Below are 20,816 nucleotides of genomic sequence, written 5' to 3' on the forward strand. Positions count from 1 at the left end.
ATTTGACCTGTTTCCAAAATCATACAAAAACATAAATATGCACAACACAAAATTTATTATCAAAATCACAGCATAAATAATTAAAATACAATAAAATCTTTTAACTGTAAAACGACACGTATTTGAGGGGTTAAAAGTCTTTGAGTACACATGTGAGTCGCTTCATTTCTCTTCCATGATCCTCTTGTTAGTTTCTGTTTCATCCAGAAGCTGACGCATCTCATCCTCCACTTCAAACACCTTCAAGGAAGTGTCTCACACACACACACACACACACACACACACACACACACACACACACACACACACACACACACACACACACACACACACACACACACACACACACACACACACACACACACACACACACACACACACACACACACACACACACACACACACACACACACACACACACACACACACACACACACACACACACACACACAATTCATAGTGAGGACCCTCATAAACATAATGCATTCCCTAGTCCCGTACCCTAACTTTAACCATCACAATTAAGTGCTGAACCCTAACCTAAACCTAAACCCAATTCTAACCCTGGCACAAAAACAAGCCCTTTAAAGATGTGAAGACCAGCCAAAATGTCCTGGTTTGTACAATTATTTGGTCCTCACAAAGCAACAAATACAAGAAAGCACAAACACACGCAGGGCACAACCTCAGCTGGAGCATAAACGTGAATGACTCAGGCAGAAATGTCCAATATTGATGGGAAATAGGAAGAAAATGGGCATAAACAGATAATCTGATTTGTTTTTATCATAGCCTTGTCCAAACATTATAAAACTGCAGATTGAAATGACAGGGTTTTCTTATCTTTTTTTCTCAGATTAACAAAGAGTAATGAATTGAAATGCATGAAAATTAAACTTTCACTGACAGAATATTTCCCATTATGTGCAGAATAATGAGTAACATTTTTCTGTAACTGGCTCATAATCACCTGTAACCATTGGTAGCCACTAGGAGAAGCAGTAAATGATTAGGCAAAACTGAAACAGTTCGCTATGCAAGGTTGTGCTTTTGGCCACAGTGAGCAATGGCGTCTGAGAGAGAAAGACTGTTGTTGTTGTTGTTGCAGCTGAATAACATTGAAACAGTGGCCGTTCCTCACCTGAAATAAATATTTTTCTGTCCCGGAACGCAGTGTTAAGATCATTTGAGGGGAGAAATTAGCCATTTAGAGTCTAAACATGTGGTTTGTGTAATAAGATATGACGTATTTAAAGTTTGGCAGCGACGTTGTCATCGGTGATCAGCTCTGCCTCTGTGGACCCGCGGTGCGCACAGTGGCCGGCACAGAACATCGTTACCTCGACCTTGACGGAGTGACGGACAAGGACACTCACTAAAATGGAGTGAGGACTAGACCTGGATTTTGTGTCTCATAAGATCACACAAGCAGAGAACAACTGCTCTGCCTTCCAATAATCTAGAAAAGCCAGACACCTCTGTGGTAAATGTTGATGTTTTACCTTCTGATTGGCTTGTTGGATCTGTCTCTGCTTTTCATTAGCCTGTCGTAGCAGCTCAGCTTGATGAGCGGTCTGCACAGACTCCAGTTGTCGCCGAAAAGCATCATCCACACAGCGTAACTTCTCTACAGCAACTCTGCAGAACAGATGGTCATAAATAATACATATTGTGCAAGATAATTGGATTGTGTGCAAACTGCATTTGGTACTGTAAGCGTCTACATTTTATGTTGAATGGCCCCAGAAATGAAACACTGATATAAATCTATTTTATTTTTGATATCACACTCCAGTTCCTGTCTCAAAGACAATATCACCAACCTCCTACATCAAGATGATGATCATGACTACTAATAAAATATTTAAAACTTGCCTCTTAAGGTTTTGGCTGATGATTAAATATGTTATGGTTACACTGACATGTTCCTTGTTGTGGGTGTTGTGTAAGACAGTTTTTTTTGAGCCACGAGAATTTAACCAACAGCAGATAATACAATTGCTTTAATAGTTTGATACAAAGCCACTCTGCTCTGATTGAAGCTTACCTGTGTGCTTCTGTTGCTTTATCTCTTTCTTCGAGGAGCAAGCCTTCCTTGGAATCAAAGTTCTCCTTCATGCGCTTCACCTGGCTCTCCAACCCTGTGAGAAGGTCTGCCTTTCCCTTCCACTTTGCACTCGAATCACTAAAAGGACAAACAAAACAGAAAAAAGTGTTTTTTTAGAAAGTAGCTGTTAGCATTAATCATCACCATTGGCAGCAGTTCTAGGCCACAAAGTGAAATATTACAACAACATTAAATCTTACTTTTACGTTGCGTTTTTAAACATGCAATGATACACCGACTATAACCAGTAAAAAAAACAGCTATTAGCAAAGGTTTCTGGATTTTTCATTAGGATGCAGATTAAATATTCTATCCTTGTCTCTTCCTCTTGCCTGTAAGCTCTTTGGACTTCCTTAAGTTCTGCCTCCTTGTCCTCCAGCTGCTGTTTCAGCTCCCCCTTGCGCAGGCTGAGATGATCAAGCTGCTCTCTCAGCTCTTCCTGCTGAGCCTTTTCCTCCTCCTGTTCCTGCTGGAGCCTCTTCTGGGACTGTGCTGCCTCCTCACGCAGCCTACGGATATGATCATCGCGCTCTTGCAAAGCCTTTACAGCAGGAAGATTGAGGAGACGAAAAGATAAATACATCCATAAAAATGTACACTAGCTTACTGTAAAATGCTCAAAAATTATTTTTGAAGGTTTGAAGTAGTGTCAGGGTGAGGTAGGATGTTCTTTACTACCTCTTTGAGTTTGCGAATGGTCTCTGTCTGGTCATCAATGATTTTGGCTTTGATTTTGAGGGCATCATTCTCTCTCTCATTCTGTTTCTTCTGTGTCTCAAGCTCAGTGCTCAGCACCTCTATCCTGACCTCCAGGCGCCCACGATCCTGAGCTAAAGACACTCCTACCAAAGAGATGGACATTAATATGTAAAACATACCCTGATATTAATGACAGCTCTGATGAAACTTTGTTAAAAAATCCATACCCTAATAAATGTTTTTAGATTCTGTTAATGCAAATAAATATAACCACTAGATGTCAGGCTAATACACAATATAAACTTAGCACAAAAAGTAAGGAAATTTGTGTTTGGTCGATCATTTCTTTGTTGTAACAATGCTTCTTGGCAATAAATCTTATACCGTTGGAAAGCTTGTTTATTTCCCTTTCAAATTGTGCCCCAGGAAAATGCATCTGCTGTGTTTAGCAGCAGAGTTGATTATGTGGGTTGCACCGATGAAAAACTTCCCAAGATTTATTGGCAAGAAACATTGTTACAACAAAGAAATTATCGACCAAACACAAATTTCCTTACTTTATGTGTTAATTTTACAAGACACAGTACAATAACTTTTAAGCCTAAGACATATCCATCGCCATCATTCTGACTCTAAAAAAGAATTGTTAATGGTGACTACTGGCTAAACCATTGCAGAGTACAGTCCACAGTACACTTGACCATCAGTGCCTGCTATGGACTGTACTGCTGATTCAAAGTGGAATATCATCCAGAATGACGCCCACCTTGCTGAGCAAGCTCTTGGCCCCAGATTCGCCTCTCTGCCCTGAGGCCGTCGATCACCGCCTCTTGAGTAGTGATCTGAGACAGCAGTCGTGTCTTGTCTTTCTTCAGGAACTCCAGCTGCAGACTGAGACGCTGGTCCTTTTCCACCTCTGTTTCCAAGGAATGCAGACGGCGCTGTCAGAGGGTCAGAGAGACTATATTAATTATCATTTGCCACCTATCATTGCTGGCAGATGGAAACGCAGCAGGACCATTCAATATTCATGTTGTCTCAAGGTAGTCAGTTGCTTTCTTTTTTTTTTAAGGGACAGACTAACGGCCCAGGATCAGGTTATCTCCACATCTGATTCAGATAATTGCTCTTAATTTAGCAGGAGGGTCTGGAAAAATGTGGCTCTGTACCTTTAAATCAGTGACAGCATCTCTCTTGGCTTTGATGAGCTCTGCAATTCGGTTCTTCTGCTCTTTGACTATGGCTGTGAGCTCCTGCACCAAAGAGCCAGATTTCTTCTCCCTCTGCTGGGACTGGGCAAGTGCCGCCTTGAGCTCCATCAGCTCCACAGTCATCTGATCAAAAGCCTCCTTCACCTGCAGAAGCAGAATGAGTCCGAATGTGAGAAACGAGTTACACAGAGTGAAGGGCCTTTAGTTCAAGCATCACCTGGCTTGACAGTTTTAAGTCTCTGGAAAGGTTCCAGAGTAACAGGTTTACAGAAAGCAATCTGTATCTCATTCAGACTTTCCCCAAAGATCAAAGGTTTAGAGGTAAACCTGACAACTACAAGCTATAGCAATCAAGAGTAAGCTTACATTTTGTGCAGGGGGTTACTGAAATTGATGAGAAATAATGAGAAAGGACAGATTAATTCCAATCCAACCCTTTTGTATCTCTCTTTCTGTATAACTTTCCTCCTGTAGCAATCACAGAACACTTGTCCGCAGTCAAATTATACTAATTCAATCTCAGAAAAAGGAAAAATTGTATCAAATACATTTAAGATTGGGGTCACTTCTGGTTCAATCAGTTCATATTTTTTTCATCAGTGGGACTACACAAAGGAAATAATATAAAATAACATGCCAGCTGTGTGGCTGTTTTGCAGACCTCAGAGAAGCGAGCAGCTTCGATGGTGAGTGCCATGCGGAACTCGTCCTCCAGAGCGACATACTGTTTCCTGCCATCTGCCAGTTTCTCCTGCAGCTCCGCTTCCCTGTGAGCACCTCTCTGTTCCACTGATGTAACTTCTTTTGCCATTGCATCTCGGAAATCTGCCCCGCCAGGCTGCAACCGCAACTCCAGCTGTTTTCTGGGAAACAAACGTAAAAAGCGCTGGTAACAGGCAACTGAGGCTTTGACACACACAGGACTGTCTTCAGTATGTGATTTGTAGGTGAAACTATGAAATTATAATCTTACAGGAGTAATGTTATCATAGTGTTATTTTCAATAATAAAGGAGAGTAAAACACACACTCAATTTTTGGATGCAAAACTCAAAATAAATTTTGGGATATTTACATATGTTGCATATCATAATTGTAGGTGTCAGGTAGTGGTAGTGGTTGTGTGTCACATAGGGGGAGGAGCCAGCTGGAGTGTTACATCAGCATAATGAAATCAACTGTTCTGTACCTGCAATGAATGAACTGAGAGGGTGAGGGGAGGAAGCTCCTACTTTGCTGACCGCTTACACGCTGAGAAGAACGTTTTAAACCCAGTATGTAAACGCACTGATCAGGTTTGTCCTGATTAGAATAGTCTATCTTATGCTGCATTAGGCTTAGACTGCTGGGGGAATTTCCCATCAATCACTTAGAATGAGCACACAGACTTTGCACAAGTGGTTATATTGGACAAAGGATGTAGCTGCAGGGCAGGAGGAAAAAAAGGAAGTCCACAGAGAAGGTTCATGGATGTTTTGAAGGAGGAGATGAGGACAGTTGATGTAACAGAAGAGGACAAGGGACAGGACAAGATAGAGGCAGATGATCTGCTGTGGCGACCCCTAAAGGGAGATTCTGTAAGTAAAAAGAGATCTATTTTCGCTAGAGCGCGGTACTGGACGTTTTGCCTATATATTGTAGGGATGCAATGGTATAGTTTCTCTACTGTTCGGTATGTATCACGGTTTTGGGGCCATGGTATCGGTACGGTTTCGATATCTTAATATAAAACTGCTCAGATTAGCAAAGACAACACCAAAACCACACAAATTAAAAATAAATAAAGTTTAGTGCTATCCAATAAAAATAAACACAACTTTAAACCACTCACAGAAACTACAACTACAAATACACCATGCTGCTCCAAGTGAAAGAGATGGGTGATGACGCTTGCTCTGGGTGGCGCTGTAGAGCGAGTGTCTGTCCAATATCCAACTTCAAACCAACATCACAGCGCTGCATAACGGATTCTTGCACACCATGGTTTGTTTGTTGACATTCATTTTCTCATTCTCATCGTAGTCTACGCTGAATCCTAAATGATCTCACACAGCGGACTTAAACGAAGACGGTGCCGCTTCAAACTTCCCTTTTTCAGAGTCTCGTTCACTAGTGCTGATTGATGCTGAAGGCGGCATTAGCAGAGCAGAGCAGCTGAGTGTGCACCGCTGCGCTCATATCCCTGCTCCTGAATGGATCTAATCACGTAGCATTGTGTATTTTAATACATTTTGACGGACTTAAACGTACCGAAATACTGTTGTTTGTTGCGTATTGAACCGAACAGGGTGCACTGAAAGCTTCGGTAAAATACCGAATACCGTTGCATCTCTAATATATTGGGAACACGTGGGCCGAAAACTGATAGCGGTGTTGCAGCAGATGTAGATTTGTTTTTCCCCGCCCCCAAATGCAGGATCCTGAGTAATAGGGATGGGTTGAATACATAGGACATATCCAGCATCACTTATTGCAGCAGATGTAGTAATACATTTTTGTAATTGTGCAAAATAATAAACATTAAAAAAAATAAAAGTAGGAGAGGGCACAATCATAGAAGTCAAGCAGGTAGTCATATCGGGATCTTTGCTGATAACTGATAATACTGTACATATTTTTGTATGTGTCCTGATGTTGTCAAAACTTTTCTTTTCAACTTTTTTTCATTACAATCTCAAACTAGTTATTTAGGCATTTGACCCACTGACACCCTTTCACTCCCAAACAAGTGAGAATAAACACCATTTATGTAAAAAAATATCTAATTTTAGCATCTGTGTTGGTCATCATTGCTCATCTTTAGATGCTGAATAAGAAAGTTAGAGGACAGTAAACAACTCATATAAAAGTCTCCAGACATACCTGTGCTCTTGTTCCCTGGTTGCGAGCAGTTCCTGCAGCTGCTGCACTTTGTCTTTGTGCTGGCGTACAGACACTCTCTGAATGTCCAACTCCCTCTTCAGAACTTTTGCCCTGTTTTCCAGTTCCTGGTGATGCTTCATCTGTGAATGGTTAGTACCTATTTTTTTAACCAGCCTGAAACAATGAATGACCCCTTTGTGCGAATCCTAAATCACTCTCAAGGCTGGGTCACACAAATACTGGTCTAGTCTAAACAAAAACATTACAGTGACATATATTTAATATGTTATGACCAATTGAAAGGTTTGCATTCATAATGAAGTAAGTCAACTTGCTCTGGTTTCTAGAATCATCGGACTGAATGTGTATAACTTTGTGTCAAAAATGACAGAAGTTTTATAGAAGTTTCATCAGATGTGCCAAAGTAGCACCTGTACCTCTTCATCCTGCTGGCGAGCCCTGAGTGCCTCTCTGTGGGATATGCTTTCTTCAAGTCGCTGAAGTGCAATCTTGTGTTGTGCTTCACTGCTGCGGGCCTTTTCCAGCTGCTGGCTGAGGAACTGACACCTCCCCTCCAGCTCCTCAACATGATTCTGCAGCTCACAGTGCCCCGATCGCTCCTTCAGCAACATTTCTTTCAGTCTATGTGAGAAAAAAACCATGATGAGGGTGTATAAGGGAAGTAGGAGTAACACCTTGAGTGTGTCTTATTGCATATGGAAATTACTGAAGGCAACTCAATGTGATAGCCTGCGAAATGAAGAAATATGTTCTTACAACACAGTCAAAATTTTATCAAGAAGGAAAAATGGAAATGCAGTGAGGAAGGAAGAAAATATAAACACGGCAATCTGGTGAACAAGAGAAAAGAAAAAGATGGGACATAAACAATACAACTAAGACTTAGGAACTGAAGGGCAAGCCTGACTAATGATGAGCAGGGGAGTCAACACTCACATATGTGTGCAGTATCATTAGAAAGTGACAGTTAAGATGGATTCATAAAATACTGCTGACATATGCTTGTCACAAGGCTTGTAATTAGAACCATAATGCAGATTTATCTGAGCAGAGCGCGAGAAGAACAAGGGCAGCGCAGACAACAGTTACACATGACTCTCTCTGGCTGTATCTAAGCAGTGCAGGAAGACAGAGATAGGGATAATTACTGTATAGCTTATGTGATGAAAATGGGTGGTGCAATATAAAGATGGATGGGTTTTTTTCATTTTTTTTTTTCATTCGAGGATCCTGTGAATAATTCCCCCTTCAGAGTGGCTCCAACTAATACCTGCAGAAAAGGAAGTGGCGATTTGCTCCTATCACTGTCAACCAGCTGTCCCTGTCACGAGCTGCACGCCGTGTATCATACAGCTAAAGAACCGCGTAACGAAGCGCCTGCTCAATCTCTCCTTTACCGTCATTGATCTACGAATCGGACCTTCGCCAAGGAGTGGGAGCCCCACGTCTCGCCCAGAAAACAACTCAGAGTAAGAGGAATTGTGTCTGGGCAGATAGTTTATTCCAGTGTTTATTATAGACGGGTAGTGCACACCCGATAATTTCCTTGTGTTTATTATTATTTACGTGTATTTTCTTTCCATATCACCGTGTGCATATTCTACACACGGCTGTAATTTACCTGTGTTAAGATCAGTGAGATTGCGGGGTGGTAGCGCGACCACCCGACCTAAAAGATTTCACTCGATCTGTAAAACTACAGAATAACTGGACAAACTCCAGGTCAGCTGTGTGATCGAGGGAAATCTCTATTTCCCGCGTGCCTTCTCTCTATCCTCTTGCCTCACTTCCCCTTTAATTCTCCCTCGTCACCGCTAACTCCATTTCCTCCCTCACCCCTCCTCTTTCACTTGGCCCCCTGCCGGTGAGAGACGAGAGCTGAGGGTCGGAATCTGAGTACAGGCGCCATCTCACGTTGCCTCGCGGTAATAGCTAGTGACGCCATTTTACGTGACGTATCGGTCACTTTTAGTAATCCGAAAGTGGGAGGAGCTTCGCCATGACAACCGTCATGTCAGAGACCCCTCCACTACTTCCTCTCTCCCCCTCCTTCTTGTTTACCTTTGGTTTTGTTTGTTTACTTCCTGGTTACACACACACAACACACACACACACACACACACACACACACACACACACACACACACACACACACACACACACACACACACACACACACACACACACACACACACACACACACACACACACACACACACACACACACACACACACACACACACACACACACACACACACACACACACACACACCATTCCTGCACCAATACCCACGTCCCTTTTTGTGCACATTCAAGCAGTTTATCAATAGCTATATAGCATATGTATATATATATAGGTATACAGTGGGTCAAAAAAGTATTTGGTCAGCCACCGATTGTGCAAGTTCTCCCACTTGAAATGATGACAGAGGTCTGTAATTTTCAAGTATATAAAACTTCTCTTTAGACCAAAATAAACTCTTCTATTAATCTCTTAACTCTCCAGGAATACAAAACATAAACATTTGTCTTAAAACCAGTCTACATTGTCTAAATAAATAAAATAAAAATGAAAATGTCTTGCACTATTCTGAAGTATAGTCTGAAGTTCTGTCAGGCCCCCCCTTGCCCTCCGGTTACTGGGGGAAAGATAGGGCGTCTTTAGGGCGTCCTGCCTAAAAGTAGGGCGTCTAATTTCTTATTATTTTCCATACAGGGCGTCCCCAGGATGCCCGGACGCCCTGCTGGCTAAAAGCCTGCGTTCTGTGGATAAGTGATACAATAGATAATGGTAACAGAAGCACACGCTGTCTTTCGCCGCTCTACTACCCCTCTCACTCACACAGCACTGTGAGTGAGACAGCGCAGTGAAGCTCAGGCAGATGATGAGCACAACCGAGGTTTGGGAAGTTATTCTAAGCGAATCGAGGTTCGGGAAGATAAAATGAGTTTCCATTTTAATTCAGAACCGTTACACCCGTAGTTGCAGGTGATCATGTCAGTAAATTTTCCAGACTCAACTCATAAATCTAGAAGTTTGTTTTGAAGCTATATACAGTCTATGGTCTCTCCTCTTACCTGTCTGTGGTGTGCAAGGCCATGCTCTGAAGGTCTTTTTCCTCACTGACTTTTGTCTGGAGACACTTTAGCTCTTCCGTTAGCTTCCTCACAGCCTGTTCAGCTTTCCAACGTCTCTCCCTTTCCTGGTCACGCTCTTCCACGATAGTCTGAACAACAAGTATACACAAAAACGCATTGCCTTAAAATGCCAAGAAATATAGACAGCAGGCATTGCTTTGACTTCATCTTAAGAAGTGACTACTACTTTCTACTTTATATTATATTGTTATAATTGTTGATTTAATTGTTGTGGACCTTCTTAGTCAGGTTTCTGGATAACTAAATAATTATACACTGAACCCTCACAAGGAAATATTTCAATCTTGAGTGGTGTAATTTTTTGTTCCTAAATTTAACATGGTACCTGAAATGTCGAGCAGGTTATGAAGTTAACAAACAATCTTTAAAACTAATAAGGACAAATGTAGCTTTTACAGAGACAGTGGATGTCTCCTGTCCTCTTGTCAGGGGCCATAACCTTTTTCATATTACACTTGTCTAATGAAAATAGAAACCGTCAATGTGCAGGTGACCTATCCATTCTGTACCCTGTAGGTTTCCGCCTCCTCATTGGACTTTCTTTTCACATTGCCTGAGGCCTTAGCAGTTCTCAAAGGTCCACTCCGTCTTGACCCTGCAGTGTCTAAACTCCCTGTGTCACCAGGCTTCCTCCTTGGTCCCACAGCAGACTTGTAACTCCTCTGTTCATGATTCTCCTGGTCGCTGCACACAAAACAAAGGCACAGAAACAGCTGTAAAATCGATCAGAAACAGCCCTCAGGCATGAGGATGGTCAATGAAGGTCAAACCAGATGACTTACTCACTTTTGTAGGAAAGCAATCTTTAAACTTAAAATTGAATTTGGAAGTAATGTTTTGAAATCACCTTACTTTTGATGAGGACAGTTTGGAGATCATTTAAGTTATTGAATCTTAATGCACTTGCATGCCATCAGTGGCTAATGAAATAAGAAGAGGGAGTGGACTATAGAAGAGCAGTCATTAATCATGTCAGAGAGAGATGACAGCTGTTAATGACATATGTACGTTTTATCATGGAAGAAGGAAGTTTTAGCTCTTCATTACTCAGAAAAAAACATTTATCACTTCCCTTCATCTGAGAGGTGAAATAATCTCCTCTATATTCAAGATACTTGATAAATGAAAGAAAGTTGATGCAGGACATATAAAATAAGAGCACAAATGGTGTCTGATTATTATGGACGAAAACCTCATTGTAATTTGCGATAAACACACTTTGTTGTGGTGCATAATAAAACCTAAAATAAAGACAATAAAAAGTTTTGAAACATTAACAGCTACTTCTGAGGAATTGTGGCCATTGTGTATGTTTGCTGGTGGTGAATCACCTGTCTGATTTATTTCTTAACCCCTTGCTGGCCATCTGCATTGTTTTGTTGCTGTGATGTTTAAGGATCCTGCTGCGGCTCCTGTTCTCCTTCCCACTGTCACAGTCACTCTCTGACGTGCGGTCTGTGTCTCTCTTGGCTTTTCGTAATGTCACCACAGCATGAGTAGAGTGGCCTGGCAGTACCTGGCAAAAATATTGCAGAAATACTGAGAACATGTAACCCATATCAGTCAGATCATATGTTTATATAGACTCACAGTCAATATTTGACTGATACAACCAGATCTGAAATGGAGAAAATAAATCATACATTTTTAAATAAATGTGACTACAGGTAACATACAAACAGCATTAGCCAAGCTACAACAATATATTACTGTACAACAAAGCAGCTCTGATGTGCATAATAAAATTAATGTTCTCTTAGAGCTGCAGGGCATAACATTTGATGATTTTTTGTTGATGTTGATTAAGTGATTATGCTGATGCTATCAGACATGACTGGGGGAGCCTTTGTGTGTATACAGCAGCAGCGCAGGGAGTGGGGAGTGTGGTGTGGAAAGCCAAGAAGCATCTAAACACTGCGTCCCCCCTTTTTAAGGCTGGCTGAAAGACTCAGGTTTATGAGGACTAATTCAATTGGAAAGTTCTTAGCTATTTGGGCCCATTTCTTGCCTACCTAGACGAGATCAGGCCGGGGCGAGAGCCTTGCCTGGCCCCTCTCTCAAGCACATTTGCGAGCACTTTGTACATGTATAGCTGGTAGTTGTATTATTTATTTATTCATCTACTTACGTATTATAATTTTCAAAGTAGGGTTGCATATTCATCTCTTAATTCGTTAGTATTTTTATTTTTTTACATGTCCAAGCTGACAGCTGACTGCTGTTGTTCCTGTCCGTTTTCCTTTTATTTAAAATTGCAAAAATTGTGTTGTGTGGAGCTGATGAGATCAGCGTTGTGTGAACTCATTTGACAATGGTTTCAAATACAACAGACATTGTTAATATTCAAAGGTTACACACAACAGTTTTAAATGTGAAAATGCCAAAAAAATACTATTGGTCACATTTTATAGGAAATTCTTTATATTGAAAAAAAATAATACTTTACTACATATAATTAAGCCCCGTTTTTTTTATCTTGTTACCTTTTCCTACTTGGTGCAAACATGGCACAAATACTATATTTTAGTAAATGACTCAGTGGCTTTTGGCAGTGTTACATAAGTGTTACCTGCTGCGTGAGCTGGGACACCTGGTGATGCATTTTTTCATTAATGGGGTCTCCTGGATCAGCCACAGTGGAACAATCCGGTTGTGCAGCCGGATCTGTGACTGCTTCAGAAATCTGCCGATGAAACTGGGTCAGCACCTTGTCAATGTTGGGTGTGGTGAGAGGACCATCTCCTCTAAGCTGCAATGGAAACTTCAAAAGTTTTGTACAATTGACACATAATTTGTAAAGTAACTTCTCAGTTAAATCATCAACGTTCAACTCAAATTATTGACAGCGTGTTCCAGCTGTTAAGTCTTATTTCAGCTATGTACAGAACTTGATATAAAGGTCTCTTACTGATCTTGCCATCTTGACGCATTCAGATAAAATATATCAAATTATGATTCAGATAAAAAAAATTACAATTTCATTTTGACTTGTGTCTGAAGAAAGCAGCAGGTCCACATAGTTCTCCAGACCAGGAATATCACAGGGACTGCTTGGACCAAGATGTGACGGATTTCCCAGCCGATCTAGTCCATCCAGGACGGAGATCTGTGGCAACGACTGCATAACAATCTCCCAGTAAGCTGCAACATGCGAGATATATTAAAAAAAGTGACATCATGTCAAGCACCCAGGCAGAGAGTTATTGAACATAGGGCAGCGACTTACCAGACAAAGGGTAGACTTATTAGCTTAAGATAACTCATAATAGATTTTACAAGTTAAATAGACATTCACAAAAGATTGATGGCCAGCTAACTTTATGTAATATATCGGTACGAGGCAGAGCGCAGAATACAGCAGGGGGAGAGCCAATTGAACGAGCAGGAGAGTAAAGTGATGATGCAGGAGAGATGAGAGTAGAGGAGAAAAACCTAAAGGGAAGCATAGGCTATCAAGCTGTGAACTTACTGTGTTGAAAAAAATTGCCCGTTCCACTCATGGCTCTATCACACTGATAACGGTGAGTGTAGATTAACCTTTTTTTTCCTTATTATTGCTCTTATTGTTCTGCATAATATACATGCATACATACATACATACGTGAATATTTCTGTTAAATAAATAAAAAATAAATAAATAAATAAATTCAGATTATTTCCATTATAAGAGAGCAATGATCAAGAATGCCAATGCCATATTTATTTATTCTTTACAAAGCCATTTTAAGCCACTCAATAAATAGGTTGTAAACGTAAAATCTGCAGTCAAATCCCCGGAGAGCCTGCCCCCACTGCCGAAAAAAATCCTAGCAAAATCTAGCAAATGTCCTCTGCATTACAGACTGAACATTATACTTCTCCGGATACGCACTGCAATTTACCGCCCGATCAGTAGGGGTCGCTGCGCAAGGTTGTTGTGCTTCTGGCTACAGTGAGCAATGGCGCTCGAGAGAGAAAGACTGTTGTTGTTGAAACAGTGGCCGTTTCTCGCTTTTCTGTGTCATGGAATGCAGTTTTAAAGGTGAAGTAAGTAGTTTATAGTGCCATCTAGAGGAGAGGCTGAAATTTACAACAAAGAACTGCTCCTCTGCTCACCCCCTCCCTTCCCTGAGTGCTACGGTATCCTCAGCCGGTCAAATGTCGTCTTTCTCCGTGTCAGCAGATGAGGCAGACGAAGCGGAGAGAGTGGAGGCGGGACTTCCGCTACAAGTAAAGCGACGCTTGATTTGTTCTCTCGCGTTTGTCTTTACAGGCTCCCGTAGAAACATGGCGTCTCGCTGCTAACAGTGGCTATGCAACCGCGGCCCTCGACCATGTTATTTTACATGACTTTTTGAAACACTACGAAAATGAAACAAAGAATATTATACAGCGACTAGACAATGCAGGAGCACATAATATGTATAAAAGAGTGGATTTTGGGTCATATAAACCCATAAATACTACACAGTGTCCCTTTAAGATAATTTGAGGCGAGAAATTGGCCATTTAGAGTCTAAACATGTGCTGTGTGTGTTGAGATATGACGTTTTTATAGTTTGGCAGCGACGTTGTCGGCGGTTAACAGCTCCGCCTCTGTGGACACTCGGTGCGCAACCAATCACAGCTCTTGCTGTCTCCGTTGTCCCTTGACGGAGTGACGGACACTTAAAAAATATTTCGTGCAGTCGGAGACGACGCAGAGGCTCCCCGGCAGCCTCTTCATCGACGCAGAGGACTCTGCGTAACCTATGCAGAGCACTTTACGCAGAAGTATAAATTGGGATTGAGAGTTAATTTGACAAACACTTATTCAAAACTTGAAAAAAAGGTTGGATGAACGGTCTCTGCACACAAACTGTTATCTTGGCCGAAATATGTGCTCTGCTTTATTTTATGTATGACCTTATGTGCTTACGCAGTATCGCTGAGAATTGACATGAGATAAGATAAGATATTAACAGGTAAGTAACACAGTTAACAAGGCTATATTTCAATACAACATATGTATTCCCTACCTTGTGATCTACACACAGGGTTGCCTCTGCCATCCAGACTCAAAGTGACTTCTCTTAAGCTTTGCAATCCCAGCAGGCACTGCAGCAGGTGGTCAATGCAGTCCAGGTGGTTGCTATGGAGACTGAGGTGCTTCAACTTTGTGCCATTAAGATACAACAGCCCTAATGAGAATAATGATGAGAATAGAAGGAGCATCACTGCTACTGTTAATTACTTATCTTTTTTCCCCAAAAAAGCTCTGTTTAGACAGTATTGAACTCACCAGTGAGGTTATTTATCTGATTGTAGGACAAGTTTAATCTTCTTAGGTTTTCAAGGCCATTCAATCCTAGAAAATGGGGAGTGGGTTATTAACGTCTGGAGAATGATTACACGGAGAACTCCCACAAACTTAAAAAAACGCAATTACTGTCCAACTAAAACTGTGAACAAAACTCACCTTCTACCTTTGTAATCAAGTTACAGGATAAATTTAATGTCCTCAAGGAAGTGAGGGAACTCAGACCCTCAATATTGGAAATACAATTGGAGGAAAGGTCTAAGTGCCGCAGGTGCCAAGCTGAGGTCAAGCCCTCGATCCTTGGGATGTGATTGCAGTGCAGATTGAGTGATGTCACCGCGGGACTCCGTGGAATATCCAGCAAACTAGATCAATCAATGCCAGAAATAGAAAATATTCACCACAAAAAAGCTTTATCACTTAGCTCCCAGTTACCACTGTTTCCTTAACTTTGTAGGGTGACAAGGCAACCAACAATTGCTTGCTTAACCAACGGCTGCTCAATAATTCATTCATCTTCTCCCACTTTATATTCTCAATGGTTGTGGGGGGGCTTTGGGAGGAAGTGCCCGGAGAGAATAGAGAATTGAGATTTCAGATATCCAAAATGAAAAACTATTCCAGATATCCAGAAAGTAATTTGGAATATTCAAAATCCATTGTGACTAGTAAAAATGGCATTATGGATATCCACAATTCATATTATGACTAGTAAAAATGTAATTTCAGATATCTACAGTTAGAATTATGATTAGAAACAATAGAATTGCAGATATCCATAAAAGCATTGTTGATAACTGATGACAGGTAGCCGTTTTAACATTCAATATCTAGACTGATTATGGCAAGCCTTTTTAACATTTAAAGATCCAGTTAGACTGGATATGTATTACAGATATCTGTTATTCAATTCTTCCTAGTCAGAAAGAACATTTCAGATATCCACAATGTCATTCTTCCTAGGACAAATGACGTCACTTCAATGCGGTTTCATTACAATTACGGTAAATGTTATTATGACTAGTAGCAATTGGATTGAAGATATCTGAAATGGGAGTTTCTCTTAGTAAGAATTCTATTGCAGATATCCAGAATGTTCTTTCTGGATATCCAGTATGATGTTGTGGATATCTGAAATTGAAAACCCAATACACATGAATGGCAAAAGTGATGTCATTTGTCCTCGGAAGAATGACGTTGTGGATATCTGAAATGACAATTGTGGACAGAAAGAAAGTCATTGTGGATATCTGAAATGTTCTTTTTGACGAGGAAGAATTGACTTACAGATATCTGTAATACATAACCAGTCTAGCGATTAAATAAACGGCCACTTGTACTTTTTAAGGATTTTTAGATATCTTAAATTTAGTTTTGACTAGCTCAATCAAAGTTGTAGATATCTTGAAATAACATTTCTACTAGTAAGAATGTTATTGCGGATATCTTTAATTACCATTCTGACTTGTGAGAACACAATTGTGACTAGGAGAGATGCTATTATGGCTATCTAAAATGTAATTACAGATAGGAGTGTGGTTCGATTAAATGTTAAACCGGCTTGCCATAGGGTTTCTCAATTGCTCTACAATACTGTCAACATTTCAGCCACTGTAAGAGTGTATTGATTTAATGTTAGTTGTGACTATGGCACCATACAAGTAGATTTGTACTGACTGAAGAAGGATAACAGAAAATCTAAGTTTAATTTACTTCACCAGCCAATGTTCTATATTTTTATGGTTTTCGAGGAAAAAGCTCATCACTAACGCTTAGTTGCTTACACAATGTATCAATAACAATGATTTGCTATAATACATAAGTATTCATTTGAATTGAAAAGGCTGATTTAGTTACCTTGTTATATTCTTGTCAATAAGACAAAGCTCATTATCCCCCATAACGATGACGTAAGCCACAGTTATCTCGGGGTCGGAGTGCTGTCGACGCTTTGATAATATTTTTACCTCAAGTAGCTAGCAGCTTAGCAAAAGTTTACTATCGGCCGCCCAAAAGAGGCTAAGTCCTCCCGAACCGTCCCCAAACAAACGACATACCGAAAACGGGAGCATGACCAAGCGCAGCGCTGAATTTTCCAATGACCAAACAAACACTTTTGAAGTCGCAAACCGTTTCTCTTATTGTAATTTTAGCCCCTGTCGAGTTGAACTAGCCGCTTCTGCCAATGCACTTCCGGTTTGCGTGACGTCACAAACGGCAACATCCGGGACTCTGCATTGTGTGTGTGTGTGTGTGTGTGTGTGTGTGTGTGTGTGTGTGTGTGTGTGTGTGTGTGTGTGTGTGTGTGTGTGTGCGTGTACCAAATTCAACATACACCTTGGCAAAAAATCCATAATAATGTATTTGAATACAATATTACAGTTGGTATTTTTGATTTATTCATTGGCAATAAATGAAACATTGATCTTTTTATGCATCATGTACCTACAATATAAATGAATACAATCCCTTACATTATAATCCATGAGTAATTTCTTAAACTTGTGGAACAATTTCTGTAGAGAGTTGTGTACAGTATTCTGCCCAATGATGACAAATCATAGCTGCATCAAAGATCCTGGTATCCATTATACTCATAACTCAACCAACAACTACAAAAGCTGGTGATTGATTCAGTTCATGACTGAACCACATTAGAGCAGCTTCATGACTGACCATTGTACTCAGTGGCTGCTCGCCAACCCTGCCAGTGGCCCTCCTTAACCTGTGACAATGATGCTCTGGTGCTAATGAAGTGAGTGAATTAGAAATGCCATCTGTTGCTGCTCTGCCATCACAGTCTAGAATGTTTCACAGGCTGGAGATTTCACGGGCACTGCATTTAAAACTTTTTAAAACTATTTTAAAAATAGATGAATAAGATTCTTATAACCAATTAGAGGATAGTTGTAATCATGTATACCAACTCTATAATTAAACTTGAGTGGGGAATTTGAACATGTGGCATCATTCTGTCTCTTCATACCTTGCCACACACAGTAAATTCCACACAACATATAAATATTATTGGTAACCCCGTCCTCGATTTTTCACCCCTCACCACTTACCCGATGTACCCCCATGAGATGTAGCCCATAAATCCACACATCTCTAACTGATTTTAATCTCTTACAGTTCTGCTGACACCAGTGAACGACATGAGGTCAGGACAGGAACTAGGACTCCGTTATCCCCAAGTCTCTGACCACAACAGCCTTCACTACAGGCTGTGACAAACCCAGTGATCCAGATGGACCCTGACTTCTAAAGACTTTTTCACGTTTTTATTCTTGTCATTGTGTATTGTATGTTTTGGGTAACATCTACTGCATGTCTGTCCGTCCAGGGAGTGGATCCCTCACCTGTGGTTCTCCCTAAGGTTTCTACCCTTTTCCCTGTTACAAGGGTTTTTTCCCTGGTAGTTTATCCTTACCCTGGTCGAAGGTCTAAGGACAGAGGATGTTACCAACCCTGTGAAGTCCCGTGAGACAAACTATGTTTTTTAAACTGTGGGCTATACAAATAAAGATTGATTGATTTATTGATTGAACACCGTATAATAAGGGTACACTAATTAACATTAATTAATTTGTGTTTTAACTAAACATTTAATAATGTTATGCAAGTTATTCAAGATATTAATTCATACATCATTCAAGGGTTTATAAAGCTCTTATAAATTCCAGTTACACAATAATAACTGTCAAAGGTGTATAGGAGAACTTAATAAGCAATACTTATATACTTACTATAATTAAGGATTACTGTTAACTGTCTTGTGAACTTTGTATCATGTATCGCATAACGTTAAGACTTCACAAAATAAGCCCCACAAGAACACAACTTACCATGTATTAACCAATGTTAATCTTAATGAATGCTTCTTGAGACCTCTAAAGGGGTTTTTTCAGAAGTTTACAGTTTTTCTCCATTGGTTTGGCTCATTTCTTGAAACAGAAATTACATTCGCAAAACTCTAAGACCATTTGGCAAAACAGTCTTACAGTTACAGCACAACACCATAGTTCACTTGCAAAAGCTCACATTGCCCCCAAAACTTATGCTTCAAAACTAAGTTCCTTTCCCATATACAGTTTTTCTCTGTCGCTTTGGTGCTTTTCTCAGATCAGAATGAAAATTCTCTTAACTATTAGTTCAACATCCGCAACATTTAATCATTTGTTCACATCATAGCAGCAATTTCTCCTTCCTCTGAACAAATTGAAAATGCTCATGTATCAGTTGCTTTCATACAATTCACTGCTGTTTTATAACATTGTCATTTGCTTATGTCATGTCAGTCAAAATGAACTATACTTATGCTGAATTGTCGTTCCCAATAAAACTAAAAGTCTTCATTTCATTGCTTGAGTCATTACATACAAAACTGTTGAATTAGTTATCAAATTCTCTCAAGCAATTTTTATACCCGTCTTTCTTTATCATTTTTTCCTGGAAATGTCTCCTAAATTGAACAATTGCTCTCAGGAGAACTTCAGCTTTCACTCATGAGGAGGTGTGTGAAGTGTTAGTTGTAACCAACGACAAGCCACTTGTTCACAGTCACTCAGGGATGTTTCCCATGAACCCTCACTTGACAAGCATATGTGAACCAAGCAGGACATAGTGTGAAACATTTCTACAATTCTGTGACTCAGAAATGGAAAGTCAGCATTGGAAAGAGGGGTGAGGATGTGTCGAGGAAGGGGAAGGTGACAAAACAGGGGAAGAGGGAGAAGAGACCAAATACATAGGCAGATTCCTAATGAAATTAGAGCTACCGTTGTGGACCATGTTTTCAATCACAGCATCACAATGGCTGAGGCTGGTCAGAGGGTGCAACCAAATGTTGGAAGAACCACTGTGAATTTAATCATTCAAACATTTCGTAGAGAGAACAGATATGTAAAGTATTGGACAGTAATCCAACATCTCATAATATCTCACTTACTCCCCTAACTACAGCAATATGAAACTTTACTGTAGTTTTCAAATGGCTGTGCAAGTAGTGTATAGTGCTGTCTTGAGCATTTTCAGGTAGTGTCACCGAGTTCTGACCTTTTTTTGCATTGAAAACACTGAGAGATTAAAGTGTCATAATGAAAACATGACAAAGCCATTTGACTATCTTGTTCATAAACAATGGTGTCAAGACTTCTCATTTTGATGACACTGGCAGTTTCATTGACATGAATACTTGCTTTTGAGGAGTGGACTATCCATTTTGAGAAAGTGACATGCTTTTGCAGGTAATCCACTAGGTTTTGCAGTTTGCACTAATTGCTTTGAGAAATGCACTGATTGCTGTGCAAATGTTAATAGTGATGTGAGAGAAGCACCAAAGCGACTTGAGTGTCACCAATTATGCAAAAGATCCTTCTCAATTGCTTTGGCTCATTTCTCGAAACAGACCGGACATTCTCCACACTCGGTGCTTGGTGCTTTTGACAAAATAAACTGGATGGTTCAGCACAACAAC

At 40.4% G+C, this 20,816-nt stretch overlaps 1 protein-coding gene across 1 annotated transcript; it reads right to left on the reverse strand.

Moving 5' to 3' along the window:
* Nucleotides 1–162: 162 nt before the first annotated feature.
* lrrcc1 (leucine rich repeat and coiled-coil centrosomal protein 1) lies at nt 163–17,238 on the reverse strand (the record flags this gene model as incomplete). The annotated part of the gene is made up of 19 exons (XM_083907640.1): nt 163–240; nt 1,503–1,638; nt 2,048–2,185; nt 2,440–2,648; nt 2,786–2,949; nt 3,573–3,747; nt 3,976–4,161; nt 4,679–4,880; nt 6,879–7,018; nt 7,316–7,520; nt 9,979–10,127; nt 10,569–10,743; nt 11,391–11,575; nt 12,629–12,808; nt 13,034–13,200; nt 15,057–15,218; nt 15,320–15,385; nt 15,497–15,702; nt 17,195–17,238. The coding sequence occupies 19 exons, from the start codon at nt 17,236–17,238 to the stop codon at nt 163–165; spliced, it is 2,967 nt and encodes a 988-aa protein (XP_083763766.1).
* Between the last annotated feature and the right edge of the window lie 3,578 nt (nt 17,239–20,816).

The sequence above is a fragment of the Microchirus variegatus genome, assembly GCF_963457635.1.
Source record: "Microchirus variegatus genome assembly, chromosome: 21".
NCBI classification, from domain to species: Eukaryota; Metazoa; Chordata; class Actinopteri; order Pleuronectiformes; family Soleidae; genus Microchirus; species Microchirus variegatus.